The sequence below is a fragment of the Cervus canadensis genome, chromosome 26, assembly GCF_019320065.1.
Source record: "Cervus canadensis isolate Bull #8, Minnesota chromosome 26, ASM1932006v1, whole genome shotgun sequence".
In the NCBI taxonomy this organism is placed as follows: Eukaryota; Metazoa; Chordata; class Mammalia; order Artiodactyla; family Cervidae; genus Cervus; species Cervus canadensis.
Genome location: NC_057411.1, coordinates 32,410,873 through 32,426,634, shown reverse-complemented (window position 1 = coordinate 32,426,634; position 15,762 = coordinate 32,410,873). Strand labels below are relative to the sequence as shown.

Below are 15,762 nucleotides of genomic sequence, written 5' to 3'. Positions count from 1 at the left end.
TGACCTCACCTTCTAAATAATCTGGAATCCAATCACATCTCCACCTTCACTGCTACTGTTCTAGTCTGAGCTACCAGCCCTGCCTTCCCCCACCACTAGAATCATCACGGTTTATTTTCAAAACATTATTTTTGTTTTGTTTTTTGTTTTTTTCTACCTTTTGGTCATACCACCTGGCATGTGCAATCTTAGTTTCCTGACCAGCAATTGACCCCACGACCCCTCCAGTGGAAGCATGGAATCTTAACCACTGGACCACTAGGGAAGTCCATCAACACATTTTTAAAACCTTAACTTTGGGTTTTGTAAATTAGAACATATTCCCAGGTCCTTCCCATAGCCCACTAGGTCTATACAGTCATGTGACCCTCATCTCTTATCCTCCTGTCCTGCTTACTGACTCCACCAGCAACACTGCCCTCCCTGTTTCAAGAATAACCTGTGTCCACTCCTGACTCCTTGCTGTCTTGGAATTCTTTGTCTACAAGAGAACAGTGTGACTCATTCTCATCTCTGCTCAATTGTCAGCATATGAGACAGGCTTAGTGGGTTGCCATTTTCTTCTCCAGAGGATCTTCCCGACCCAGGGATTAAATCCATGTCTTCTGCCTTGGCAGGTGGGTTCTTTACCACTGAACCACCAGGGAAGGCTTTTTCCTATCCATTGTGTCTAAAAACATCACACCTCTCTCTCACTCTCTGTCCTCCCCTTTATTTTTCTTTTTGGTGATTATCACCACTCGATAGATTACCTCTATGTCTATGTGTGTATGTGTGTATTTTAGGTGGTATTCAAGTAATGAGATGATTTTCTAGCTTATGTGCAGATTTGCTATAAAACAACCTATGAGAGAGATGGAAGGAGGAAAAGAGGGAGGGTGGAATATTAGTTCTAAATGTGTCTCAGATGTGGGTCCTAATGTCCTATTTTGGCTTTTCTCTAGCCCCCCTTTTTCTGGGATTGACCAAATGATGACCTACAATCTGATTCTCAAAGGCATTGAAAAAATGGATTTTCCCAGAAAGATAACAAGACGACCTGAGGATCTGATTCGAAGGCTTTGCAGGTGAGAATGACTATTAAAAATCCTTTGTTCTTAGGGAAAGTGTGAAGGCTTCTTATTTCTGCTGCCATTTTAAAGTTAGATATGTATTTACTTATAGTACTTTTCTATGTAGCCAGATTATATTTAAAGAAAATTATTTCTACTTTGGGCTTCCCAGGTGGATAGTGGTAAAGAATCCGCCTGCCAATGCAGGAGACATAAGAGACACGGGTTTGACCCCTGGGTCGGGAAGATCCCCTGGAGGAGTGCATGGCAACCCACTCCAGTATTCCTGGAGAATCCCATGGACAGAGGAACCTGGAGGTCCATAGGATTGCAAAGAGTCAGATATGACTGAAGTGACTTAGCATGTACCTACATATTTTCTATTTTATGGTCTGTACTAGGAGTTTGAATTCCCTTCATATGATAGAACCACAGTACTTTCTTATAGTTTAAAAGTTATCCAGATTGTTTAGGTTATCTTTGAGAATCATCTTTGTCTGCTGTAGAGAAAAACAAAACCACAAAACTTACTGTAATGAAGTAGTAATTTATAGCCTCCATTATTTTGAGAGAAAATCAGTGGTGAGGATAAAGTGTTGCTGTATGCCCTCTTTCAGCCTTCAGTATTTTTTTAAAAACATACTCCTCTGACCTTATTGCAAATTACTGCAGGTCCCTATTTAACATTAAAAGTAATTTGTTGGAGAATGGAAGACTTCTAGAATTTTGTTTAAACTTAATTATGTTGCTTTTTTAAAAACATTTTGAACATTTTTTGTACATACGAATTTTCAAAAGTGCATTAAAACTTAGTAAATTTAGGACATGAAACCTTGCTGTTGGTTGCCCACAGAAATTTCTTTATGTTTCTAAAATTTTAACTCCATTGTAAATGTTTCTCTAAAGTTTTCCTTGGTCTTCTTAGCAAAATTGGTAAGATATAATAGCATCCTCCTGTTCTAAGCATTTATTCATAGCTCATTTAAAGCACTGGGATATATACCTATCTATATATCAATATCTATATCTAAGTATCTATAGCTACATAGTGAAAGTGAAAGTCACTCAGTCGTGTCTGACTCTTTGCAACCCCATGGACTATACAGTCCATGAAATTCTCTAGGCCAGAATACTGGAGTGGGTAGCCTTTCCCTTCTCCAGGGGATCTTTCCAACCCAGGGATTGAACCCAGATCTCCTGCATTGCAGGCAGATTCTTTACCAGCTGGGCCACAAAGGAAGCTCATATATAGCCTATAGCTATATACTGGGATATATAGATACATATATTCATATTTCTGACTGTAATTGGACTATGGCTCCCCCAGAGAGGGCATTTGTTTTCCATCTCCCTATACACAAATGTGCCTGGTTTATACATATTACTGACAAAATGAATGAATGGATAAAGAAAAAGTGTTAAATTTTAGTGTAAAATTCACTCAAGCATAATTATTATAAGCTGACTTGAAATTTTTATTGCAGGCAAAATCCAACAGAAAGACTGGGAAATCTGAAGAATGGAATCAATGACATTAAGAAACACAGGTACATATTTCTCTGCCCAGAAAACATAGAAATTTTTTAAAAAATATGGTCATCTTGAAGCTTTTCCCGGTATGCTGCAAAGAGCCCTCCCCAGACACTCAGGTTACCCTTTTTGGTGCTTTATTTCTCCTCTGTGCTCTACTAGCTGCAGTTACAATGATCAATCTCAATGTGATTTCTCCAGTGCTGGAAATTCCTATCAAGTGTGAGTGAAGTTACAAAACAAATCACAAAATTACATATTCAGGTTATAGCAACTTAACTTTGTATCGCTACTATCTTTATTATTTTCTAATATTACCTTGGATTCTGTAAAGGAATCAAGTTCTAATTTTGGCATTTGATTTGCTGTTAAAGTAGGATATTATCATTGCTATCCATATTCAAAAGAACGGGTCAACTAAACCAACTATTAAATAGCCTTCTAGTTCAGTTTAATTGATATTATATATTAATTTTAAACATAATTTTCCTTTGACTAGCTCTCCACATTTTAAAGTCTTATATTGTACTTTACTTTTTTGGGTAAGGTACATTGATTTCCACAAAACCTCAAACCATGTTTCATCCTTATGTAGTAATCTAATATGCACCTTTTCAGGACTGTGAATTTCTAAAACTGGCCTTTAAAACCATCAATAACCTCCATAACATAAAATCTCTGATTTGTTTGCATATGTGGAAGTTCAAGCCTTGGAGTTGTTTGTTTGTTTTTAATCTATGCCTGGCTAAATCCTGCCATCCTCAAGATGTTTGCTTTCATGCTTGATTTACAAATAGAGACTAACCTCTTGAGAGTACAAACAAAATAAATTTGAGAATTTCATTTTTGAAAACCTTTGAACACAGTGCTCTGTTCACTTTCAGAGAGGAAAAACCTCTCAATATTTTATTTCTCTCTGGGTGTTTTTACTGAAGAATTGGAGGCAAATCACCACAGGGTGAAAATAAAGGGAGAGATACGGCTGAATAGAAACACTGTCCATTTTTCTGAACAGTAGTGGTGCAGCTCAAAAAAAAAAAAAAAATTCCCTGGGCTGCCAACCCTGCTCTATCTATTCATGAGCTTTCTTGAAACAAAGCCATGTATTCAACATTGTAAATTCATATTGGGCTCTTCCGTAAGGAGTCAGGATATATCAGGAAGGGGGTGGGGAGCAGGGAAGACATGGAGACAGACAGATGCATCTGTGGATTTCCGAGACATCAAAATGCTTAGAGTATTTTGCTGTTCTTTATTCTTAGAGCCTTTGGATTGTCTTCAGTGTAAAGTTTATTATTTATCTTAGATTCCAATTTATCTCTCTTCCTACATGCTGTTATCACAGTTTCTTCTCTCATGAATAAAGACACATAAATATACCATTCTTATTGAACAAACAAAAGTCCCGTCAATTAAAGTCCCTCTTCCAATATATTGTCCTCTTTTGTCTCATTAAAGAAGCGTCTTCATGGTTGCTCTGAGGTAGTTGGAAATAGAAGTGATATAATTGTTAACAGGTTCCAGTTTTGTCTCTTGCTTCTTATTTACCTGAGGCTCATTTAAATGTAACTGTCAAATTGGAATTTTATGCACATGCAAATTGATGCTAAAGGATTTTCTCACTTTAGTGTGGTAATGAAGAATTTTGAATTTCCTTCCCCATAGGGATTAATTTGCCCATGCTTTTTAACAGACAGGGTGTTCTTTGCCAAGTAGCTGAAGCATCCGTGTGTAGGGCAGAGTTCACTAACAAGATGTACCAAATTTACACAGTGCCTTCTGCTGAGCCCAGGGAGCGTAAAACCATTATTTCATCTTATTTTCATAGTGCGTCTTAAGATACAAAGCTGGGGCATGGGGGGCTGAAAAATAGATCTCTCTGCTTTCAAATAGGAGTGTTCTAGAACCTTCTATAAGTCTCCAAGGCATATATAGCTTCTCTACCCAGGATATTCTTGGATTTTTTTTTTTTTTTTTGAGAAAACATTCTTTCTGGGCTTCCCTGAAGGTCCAGTGGTTAAGACCCCATACTTCCAATGCAGGGAGCACAGGTTCAATCCATGGTCAGGTAACTAAGACCCCCACATGCCATACATCGCTGCCTAAATAAATAAATATAACAAAAAAATTTTTTTCTAAAATTTTATATCAGATTTTCCAACTCCTCTCTAAAGTAAAACCTTTTTTTTTTCCTTAGAAAGCCATTTACTTCAATTTTGTATTTAAAAACAAGACAGTTAAACATGCTCTATTGTCAAATGTTTGTCCAGTCTGTATTAAATCATCTTTCCTAAAAATAGAGTTCCTCTCTCTCCTGTTTGTGAGTTAACTTATTAACTAGGTACCAGTCATGGCTGTCTGAAAAGAGGGATAATATATTTGTAGGGTACAATTAAATCTTTCCTGCTAGTTCCAGGAGTAATTTGTTTCCAGTCTCATAATGTTACCTTTAATATTTGGAGTCTCTAGAATTTTACTCTCAAGAATAGCTACAAGTCTTCTAAAAACGAACAAGCAATTTATGTGCAGTTGCTGCTAATATTTCTTTAGTGAATATTTTTCACACACGAGTGCATGCTGGCACTTGGATTACTTAAAATGTGGTTAGTGTCAAAAAGGCCAAGTGTTAAGTGAATAACCACTCATGTTAAGTAAATATTGCCATAAGTCAAATTGTAACAAGTACTCAACAAGAAATGCATAGGCTCTTTGATTCAGTGGAGTAACAGTAATGATTTTTATTAATATTTATGGAGTAGCTTCTGGGTAGAGAGCATTGTAAAATATGTGAAAAGGAATTGTGGCAGACTTTGGTGGTAAAAGAAAAGAATCCACAGAACTGTGTGCCCAGAAATCCCTAAAAATGGAGCCTCAGTCTGTCCAAAGAATCTGATGGGTGGATCAAGCAGAAGACTTCTGCGGTTTTGCAGCAAGGACAGGGGAAGTCATACAGCTAGCAAGGCGGTCTGACTCTCACTCTTTGCTTAAAGACTCGGCAGCTTAGACAAAAACGGCACTTTGGGTGAAGAATGGCATGGCATCTGAAATGGAATGTACTAGAGCCTGCCCTCTAGTTTTAGCACTTTTTCTCTTGCTAAGCTTAGACTTAGGATGGGAGATCCAGTCAAGGAGTGACCCCAAACCAATTCCATGAGTGGGAAGAGATTGAAAAAGGTAGAAAAACGTAACTGCTGGTCCAGTTGACAGACAGAGGAATGTGAAGGTCTCATAAAATCTCCCAGCCTGCCTTCTCACACCTCCCACCACCCTCCCATTGCACCCCCACTGTGGATATTCTTCACATAACGGCCATAATTGTCTTGACATACTTAGATCGCATCACTTCCTTCTAACTTTCTAGTGGTTTTCCCCGAAGCATAAAATCTTGATTCCTTTCTATGTTCCACAAACCCTATAGGATCTGGCCTCTGATTGGTTCTCAGACATGATATGTTTTTCTAGTTTTTCCTCCATTCACCACACTTCTGCTCATTTCATCACTTTCTTCCATTTAGAAAACCATTGACACACATCTATCCATGGCTTCTCCATTCTCTTCATTATGGCTTTAATTCAGATATCAGTTCTTCAGATGTCACTCTGGCTAAAAAGCAGTACCTCCCAACCCATCCCCATGCCAGTCAGCCTCTACCATTTTATTCTGTTATGTCTTCTCTTTATTCTCTATTACTTATTAGTATGTGAAACTAATGTAAGTATTTGTATTGCTTACTTATTTGTTTTCTTGTCATCTGCTACCAAAGTAAAAACATCTTAAAAGCAGGATCGTTGTTTTTGGTACCTGGGACCAAATTGACTTTCTGTACTTTTTTTCTTTTTTTTTTAAGCCTTGGACTCGTGCCTTTTCTTTTCTTTTTCTTTGAAGTTTTTATTTTGTATTGGGGGTATAGCTGATCAACAATGATGTGATAGTTTCAGTGAACAAAGAAGGAACTCAGTCGTACATATCCATGTGCCCGTTCTCCCCCAAACCCCCTCCCATCCAGGCTGCCACATAACATTGAGCAGAGTTCCCCGTGCTATACAGTAGGTCCTTGTTGGTTATCCATTTTACTGTAAGTATATAACAGTGTGTACATTTTTCTTGGCTGACCAAAGTGACTTCAGTGTCCCAACAGAAAAGATCAGTATTGTATAGAACAGTATTAATCCATGTGCTTCATAAGATTCTAAGAGACAGAGTACATTTTTTCTGTCTGAGCCAAGCAAGGTCTCCTTATTTCTGGTGTTGAATCTCCAGCTCACCAAGCCTGATATGTATCCTAAAGATCGTATCAGTCCTTTTAGATTAATAATCAGGAAGCAATAAATGAAAGAACTTCATCTGGCCTTCAGCTTCATCCCATTACAGATAACTGTAAGGTACTTTTTCTCTTGGAGCTTTTTAGATACATTTCATCAAGAGCATCACAATATGGCAATGTGATGTTGTAAGACATGATAATTAGAGATCCTATGTAAACGTGTCCTCTTGTTGTAGACTCATTAAGTTAGTCAACAGACATTTATTTGAGCCCCTGTTTTGTTCCAAGTGGGCTTCCCAGGTGGCCCTAGTGGTAAAGAACCCACCTGCCAATGCAGGAGACATAGAGATGCAGGTTTGATCCATTGGTTGGAAAGATCCCCTGGAGAAGGAAATGGCAGTCTACTCCAGTTTTCTTCCCTGGAGAATGGGCAGAGGAGCCAGGCAGGCTGTCATCCACAGGGTCACAAAAAAAGTCAGACACAACTGAAGCAACTTAGCACACACTGTTCCAAGTGTTAGTGATGCTTCTTTGGAAACGAGCTTGCATCCCTGCCATCATGGAGCTTGCATTCTAGTTGGGGAGAAAGAAAATAAAGAAGATATTGTAACTACATAAAGTGTGTAGTAGAGATATTGAGAGCATTAAGTACTAAGGAGAGAAAATAGAGACAGGATGGGATGTATGTGGCGGGGGGGGGGCGGTGCGGGGAATGGGGAAGGTTTGCCATGTTAGACTGGATGGCCAAAGAAGGCCTCTCTAAGAAATGACCTTTCAGTATCAGAAATATCTGATACTGTTGTGGGAGGAAATCATGTGGAAATCTGGGGAAAGACTCATTCACTTACAGGGGCTTACATTGCAAAGGCCTTGAATTGGGAGCATCCCTAGCTTGTTGGAAGAATGTTGAGGAGACAAAGGAGCAAAACAGAGAGAAAGAGATAAGTAGGACAGTGGTAAGGTGGGGGAAGGGTGGTGGTTGAAAGGATGATTTTGCAAGTCTATGGGTTATAATAGAGACATGGTGAAGGCTGCCTTTTACACTGAGTGAAATTGATAGCATTGGACAGCTGTGAACAGAGGCGTGATGTGACCTGACTTACATTTTCAATAATTGCCTTTGCGGCTGGGTTGTTTCCCATGGACAAAAGTAGAAGAACCTGTGTGCATGCATGCATGTGCTCAGTTCTGTCCAACTCTGTGTAATCCCATGGACTGTAGCCCTCCACGCTCCTCTGTCTGTGGGATTCTCCAGGCAAGAATACTGGAGGAGATTGCCATTTCCTAGTCCAGGGGATCTTTCTCATCTAGGGATTGAATCCATATCTCTTGAGTCTCCTGCATTGGCAGGGGGATTCTTTTACCACTGAGTGACCTGGGAAGCCCAGAGGACCTGTTAGGAGATTATTATAATAATACAGGCAAGAAATACTAATGGCTTGGTGCATGCTGGTAGAATGGAGGTATTGAGTATTTGTAGAGTTCTGAATACCCATCTATTTTGAAGGTAATGCTGACTAAATTTGCTCATGAACTGAGACAGGATGTGAGACAAAAGATAACTCCAAAGTCTTTGGTTTGAACAACTGGAAGAGTTGAGACAAATTTATTGAGGAAAATTTGGAGCTTCAATGTGGACCTGATTGTTGCTAGATACCCATTAGGCATTCTTTGGGGTGATAGTGAATGGCAGTTATGGAAATCAGCCTATAAAGCAATGGGGTGGGCAGATCTTGAATGGAAATAGAAATTTGAGAGTAACCGGTTTATACATGCTATTTAAAGCCCTAAGACTGAATGAGATTACCTGCGAAGTGAGGGTAGTTAAAAAATGAACAGGTCCAATGACTGAGCTCCAGAGCACACCAACTTCATATGGAAATAGCAGTGGAAAATGAGAAAAAGTGCTCAGGAAGGTAGGAAGAAAGCCAGAACAAGAGCATGTCTCTGGAGCCAAGCAGAGGGAGTGTTTGCATAATTGTGAGTGATGGGTAAGTGTGAGTGATGGGTAAGTGTGAGTGATGAGCTGTGGCAAATGCTGCTAGCAGTGAGGTTAAAACTGAGAATCTAGGCAATTTCATGGAGTCGAGAGGGTGAAATCTGACTGAAGTGTGCCCAGGAGAAAATGGGTAGTGTCGACTGAAGCAAAACACACAACCTAAAAGTTGCAAGTTAGGCTTTATTCAAAGACCTTACTGAGGACGAGAGCCTGGGAGGTAGCCTCTCAGCTATCTCTGAGAAGCTACTCCAGAGAGGTGAGGAAGGAGCTGGGATATATAGGAGTTTTTGCTTAAGAAAATGGCTTCAGTGCAGGCAACATTCAGTGTTTACTGGAATAGCAGGCAGCAATTTTTTGGTCTGCAATCGATAGAGTGATTAGGTTACTCTTTCAAGTTTTCTTCCAATGAGAAGAGAGAACTGGAGTGAGAGTTGGGGAAAAGTTCAGGTGAAGGGAGAGTGCTTTGTAGTTGCAAGAATTTCATTGTTTCCACACTGATCTGAATGCACCAGAAGAGAAGATTCAGGAGAGGTGAGATTTTAAGGAGCGTGTTTGAATAGAGAATGTCTACAGGATCAAGTACACAGTAAAGGAGCTGACCTTAACTGGAAGCAAAGGCAGTGCATTCATGGCACAGGAGAGAAGGGAAATATACAGATGTGGGTACATAGGCAGGTACTGGAGAAGGAAATGGCAACCCACTCCAGTATTCTTGCCTGAAACATCTTATGGACAGAGGAAGCCTGCCAGGCTACAGTCCTTGGGGTCGCAAAGAGTCAGACATGATTTAGCTCCTGAACTTGCATGCAGCATGATGCTGGTGAAAAATTACAGGAGTTCCCTTCTCTGCTCCAGTTTTCTTCGTGATATAGGAAGCCAAGCTAACATCTGGGAATGAGAATGGAGAGGAGGTTCTGGAAGTTTGAGGAGAGAGGACAAAGAATGAATTATGAGTCTAAGAGGGTGTGGCAATGAGTGGAAAAACAGGGAGATCTAGACTGACTGCTGGAGACATTAAAGCCCCCCTCCCCGGAAGGTAGTGGGCATGGATTTAACGTGAGCTACACACGTGTGTGTATGTGTGTGTGTGTGTGTGTGTATGTGTGTGTGTGTGGGCACAGTGAGTATTTCTGTCTGATCACTTGCACCTACACCGTTGCAGGCAGGAAGCAGGCAACAGAATGGGTTGACAGATAACATGACATACTAATAGTGTATCAGATCAGTAATATTCCTCTGTGCTTTTCTCATTTCTCAGGTGGTTAAATGGTTTTAATTGGGAGGGACTGAAAGCACGGACTCTTCCATCACCTTTACAAAGAGAGGTATGGTAGCTGATATATTACTCTTTGATTTTTTTCTAGGTATTTGGTTTTGTAAACAGATGTTAAGTGTGTGATCATGTGTGCACACTCAAGTGTGTGTGTATAATAGATCATAAAAATTTTAAGTTTTTAAATTTAAGTAAAAATGTCATTGCAATTGTGATTCTATGCAAATATGATTACATTACCTGTTCAATGGACCTTAGCTCAACTCTTAGGAATGCATTATATGTGAATCTAAGTAATGAAGGAGACCAGGTTGGATCCCTGGGTCAGGAAGATCTCCTGGAGAAGGGAATGGCTACTCCAATATTCTTGCCTGGAGAATTCCATGAACAGAGGAGGTTGGTGGGCTGTATAGTCCATGGAGTCAAAAAGAGTCAGACACGATTGAGTGACTAACACTTTCATTTCTAAGTCCCAAGGTCATCAGTGTTGGTCAGGCTGAAAGATGGTTCTAGAAATATAATAGGAACCTATATGCAGTTTAAAATCTTCCAGTAGCCATATTTAAAAGGGTTAAAAGAAATAGGTGAAATTAATTTTAATTATTGTACTACATTAAGGATTATTATTTCAACATGTGAAAATAAAAGTGAAAATCTCTCAGTCATGTCTGACTCTCCGCGACCCAGTGGACTATACAGCCATGGAATTCTCCAGGCTAGAATACTGGAGTGGGTAGCCATTCCTGTATCCAGGGCATCGTCCCAACCCAGGGACTGAACCCAGGTCTCCTGCATTGCAGATGGATTTTTTACCAGCTGAGCCACCAGGGAAGCCCTTACATGTTACATTTCAAATTGTAACCAACACAAAATATTAATGAGATGTTCCTAAATTTTCTAAAAATCGCAAGTGGATTTTCCACTTCTCATTACATCTTAATTCTGACTAGCTACATTTCCAGTGCTCAGTCCCCAAGTGTTGCATTTTGGACAGAAATAATTATTTTTAAAATACTTTTAAAATACAGACAGAAATATTATATCATTCCTTTTTCTCTCTGAATGCCTTTCTCCATATTTCCATTAGATTTTCCCTATAAAATTTCATCCTAATGTAAAAGATTTTTATGCTGAAAAGCCTTCTATTGCTCATCCTTTAAAGACTTTAAATTTTAATTTTTTAAATTTAAAATTTTTGTGAGTAAAGATTTTGCTGGCAACACAGATATTTCTTTTGGATTCAGTTATAATTAATTACATTTTTATAAGATTCAGTATCAAATAACATAAATACATTATAAATTTTAAAGTAATTATTAAACAAAATGCTTTGAAAAGAAATTATTTAGTGCACTTGAGGATAAATATTATTTATTAAAAAGTGGAACCAGATTCCACATCAATTCTATTTCTCTTAAAAATTATTTTTATATATTGGGTTGGTCAAAAAGTTCATTCAGGTTTTTCCATACCATCTTATAGAAAAACCCAAAAGAACTTTTTGGCCAGTCCAGTAGATGAACGTGCTAAGAGTTGTGTTCACATAAATAAGTATATGAGAGTGGAGGGTTTTGTAATAAAAATGTCACTTTGAACACCTGAGTAGTCTCTTTGTCTCTCCCAAAACTCATTATGATGGATTATAAATAGTATTTTCAATTATCTACCAGCTGATAATTCAATTAGATACTAATGAAAATTGTTTGAAGACTAAAAATTGGAAACCACTTGATTTACAGAGTAACTGAACACCAGAGTCATTTCATTCTTTCAACAAAGTCATTCAAAACAAATATTTTGAATTCTCCCATTGTTTGAACTTCTGGAAACCTTATATGGGTCAATTAACCATGTAAAATTTCGATTGATGAGAAACATAGAAAGTGGAAGAAGGATTCTGACCCTTTAAAAAAAATATTTCCTTTTAAAATATTTTCCAGTTTGAAAAATAAAGACATTATTTTTTCACCTTTTCTTTCAGAAATAACTTCTCAGGCCAGGTAGCTCCTATCGAAGGTAATTCTGGGATCCGATCCATTTGTTCTAAAGGGGAGATCTCATGAGGTTGAGAATGTGATTCAAAACTGATAACTGGTCATCTTTTCCTTATGCGTACCTAACAAGTGCCTGCAGTATAAAATCAGTGTTCAGTTACAGAGAGCATTCCCATATGTTCTAGCATGCTTTGTCAACATTATCCTCACCTTTGGTTTCATCTTTTCTCTACTAGCTCAGTGGACCCACAGATCACAGCTACTTTGACAAGTATCCTCCTGAAAGGGGGGTGCCTCCAGATGAGCTGTCAGGCTGGGATAAAGACTTCTGAGAGAAGAAAAGACGATCACTGCCTACAGAATCAAGAGGACTAGTAGTCCTAGCAATCCAACACTGATCATTTCTTTTTGGAGTTTGACACTATCTCTTGGAAGACCATTAGAGAAAAGAAATCCCTACCCATGATCTGGGGGTGGGAGAGAGTGGGTGCAGAGGTAGTTCTGAATTATAAGGTCTCATTTAGATGCTGTGAATTATTCATGTGTTCCATTTTTTGCTTTTCTCAAATGTTGAAGGCTGTCTTAGTCCCCTCTTCAAAGTCAGAACCATTTTTGTTTAAAGGGACATCATCTTCTCTGCAATCTATTGCTCCATCCTTATCATTCTTGTCTTGTTTAAATCCTAGTAAGGTTTAAAAAATGTCTTGTCCTTGAGCAACTAAGTCATTCAAACAGAAGGAAGAACAAGGGTTAATTTTGGAAAATTTCCCTTTCTCAACAATCTCACGTAAGCATCATGGCATCTTGAAATTGTGGTTTGCAGGAAACTTGGTAGTCAATAGAAATTCTTGATTTTCACCTGAATTCAATCTAGAAATAAATTAATATGCTTCTGAAATTAGTCTGGGGAAAGGCAAATTTGAATATTAGTCCTTGGTACCATTTCCTAACATAAATAAGTTAATTCTTCCTTCCAGGTAATTATATTGTATTGGAGAACTTAGAAAAAATAAACAAAGCAAAAAATATTTTTTATTTTCCTGTGACCAGCTGTGGTACCTCAGAGACTTTGCAAAAGTCTTGTGAAAGGTGGTTGTAACGTGTGGTTAGTCGATGGGCCTTTGGAAAAGTTTTATCTTACATATTAAATATTTTCACCATCAACTTAGAAAACCTGCAGAAACTATATTGTGAAGGCTTTTCCTTCCCCTTACCTGTGGAGGAGAAAAACTTCCAAGAGATCAAAATGTTGACTCTTTGAGACTCTGAGATATTTTGGCCAGTTCTGTGACTGTTGCTATTAATAAACCAAGAGTACAGAATAAACACAGTTAATTTTTAATGAAAATCCCATTGGCAAATATTGATGCAAACCAAAATCACTGTTGCATTAATAATTTTTTAAAAAGATATGTGAGTCATGGGACTATTTATAATTTTAGATATTTAAGGCAGACCAGCCGCTCAAGAAGTAATGCCCAGTAACAAGGACACCCAACATCAAGCCCCTTCCTGTCTCCTCTTCCAAATGATGGGTAGATTTGTTTCAATAGCATTGAATGCAAGTGCCTAAGAATTTGCTAGTAGAATGTTTTTATGTATCAATCATGATTATTCTCCCACCCTCCTTTCCAAATGAATAGGAAGCCGACTTTCCACTTTTTTGATCTAGCAGAGTGAAAATAACATTCCTTCTGCATTAAAAAGTTCCATTAATGAAGCTTCTGTATTATTCAAGCTCCTGGTTATATTTCCGTATGCTGATGTTCTATAGGAAAAGCAATCTCTACCCACACTCCACCCATATTTTCAGCATTCGGAGAATCAGTTATCTGCTTTCTGAAGTGTTAAAACAGATGAGTGAGGCCCCACCCAAGAAGGTGCATCATTAGCAAATTATATTTCCACATTTAGAATCTTTTTGCTGAACCAAAGATTTTTGTTTCCTGGAGTAGTATTTTTAAAGTTGTATTGTACATAGATGAAGCATTTTTAATAGGATCGATGTAACCCGCTTAATGAATTTCTAAGATTTTTTAAAGAGTTTTATTTGCATTTGGTTTGTAAGCACTGTATGTTTTTTCATGTATATATTTTTCAATTACCCACCTATAAATGTAGGAAATTTGTGTATTAGGTTAATATTAGAACTGTACAGTTATACTAGCAATGGTATATTCTCAAAGGTGATCAGTAGTTGTAATTCAAAAACAACTTACATATATACAAATAAAAACCAACTTAGAGTACTACAAGTTTACTTTGGCTATGACTGGCCATGTCATTATATAATCTCCACATGTGATTTTGTTGGGTTTCCTTTAGACTACTTTATAAAGATGAAGAAATGAGAGACCTGACCATAATACAATCCAATTCTATTTTGTAGCTGGATGACCTTGGGAAAATGAATTCACTTTTTTTAGTAGTAGCTTTCTCACCTGTAGAAAAAGGCACAGTAAAATAATACCTACTTTAGGGGCCTGTTTGGGGGAGTAAGTTGATAGAGAGTCCTTTACCAATTTCAGTGAAATAATCAATGCTGCATAGATGGAAAGTACTGTTACTATCTCTGTTAGAATTAAAGGGGCCTTAATAACCATTTAGTCTTGAACTTTGTGTGTCATTGGTATCTGTATGCACAACTGTATCAATTAAATACAATGTCAGTCTTTTCTTTTTTTTTAACCATGAAGTATAGTTAAGCTTTAGTGCATATGAAGAGTTAATCCTCACCAAAATGAAGTGCTTATTAAGAGCTCACTGCTCACCTAAGTTTCTAAATTTTAACTTTTTATAAATTAGATATATAGGTATTCTTAGAAAATACAGAAAATTATTCCCCTATACAGTCCTTCATATTCCTAATCATTAAATCATTCCTAATCTGTCTTTTCTGGGTACAAAGTTGATTTTTCATTCTTGAGCCTCTTCTCTGTGGGGTGGGCTTTTCACAATGGTAATTTCCTATTTTCTCTAAATATTAAAATGTTTGGGGTGAGGAGAATGTTGTGATGAAAAGGAAAAGATTTGGAGTAAAATACTATGGGTTTGAATTCCTGCTCTCCCCAGATATGTGTGACCCTGAATAATAAACCACATATTTATTCATCTATAATTTAGAGGTGGTACATGTAAAGTTTTGGAACCTTGGGCCAGAATATCATTACTTGTAGGTCATTTATAATAACCATTTGGAAATAAATATATACATATATATCTTTTCGTATAATAATAAACTCTTGTTTTTTATTGCCAAGTATTATCCTAGGGGTATTTACATCATCATTTCATTCACACAAGATTCTAAAATAATTATAAAAACACTGATTATTACTGCCTTGAAAGCTAAATATTGGCCTCAAATATGCCTTTCATTTTCAATTTCGCTGTGATGGTTTTACATGGCTTGGTTCCAGTTGCTATAGCAATATAACAAATTCACCCACGACTTCTTAGTTGAGCTTCCCTGGTGGCTCAGAGGGTAAAGAATCCACCTGCAATGTGGGAGACCTGGGTTCAATCCCTGGGTTGGGAAGATCCCCTGGAGAAGGGAATGGCCACCCACTTCAGAATTCTGGTCTGGAGAATTCCATGGACAGAGGAGCCTGGCAGGCTACAGTCCATGGGGTCTCAAAGAGTTGGACAC

At 37.9% G+C, this 15,762-nt stretch overlaps 1 protein-coding gene across 3 annotated transcripts in view; it reads left to right on the top strand.

The window, feature by feature from the left end:
- PRKG2 (protein kinase cGMP-dependent 2) overlaps positions 1-15,365 on the top strand; it is a 113,073-nt gene extending 97,708 nt beyond the window's left edge. For all 3 annotated transcript variants that reach the window (XM_043448062.1, XM_043448060.1, XM_043448063.1), the window contains 4 exons: positions 945-1,067; positions 2,537-2,599; positions 10,105-10,171; positions 12,350-15,365. In XM_043448062.1, the coding sequence (XP_043303997.1) occupies positions 945-1,067; positions 2,537-2,599; positions 10,105-10,171; positions 12,350-12,445 (349 nt within the window). In that variant the 3' untranslated portion in view covers positions 12,446-15,365. The remainder of the gene's footprint in view (positions 1-944; positions 1,068-2,536; positions 2,600-10,104; positions 10,172-12,349) is intronic.
- Positions 15,366-15,762: the final 397 nt, after the last annotated feature.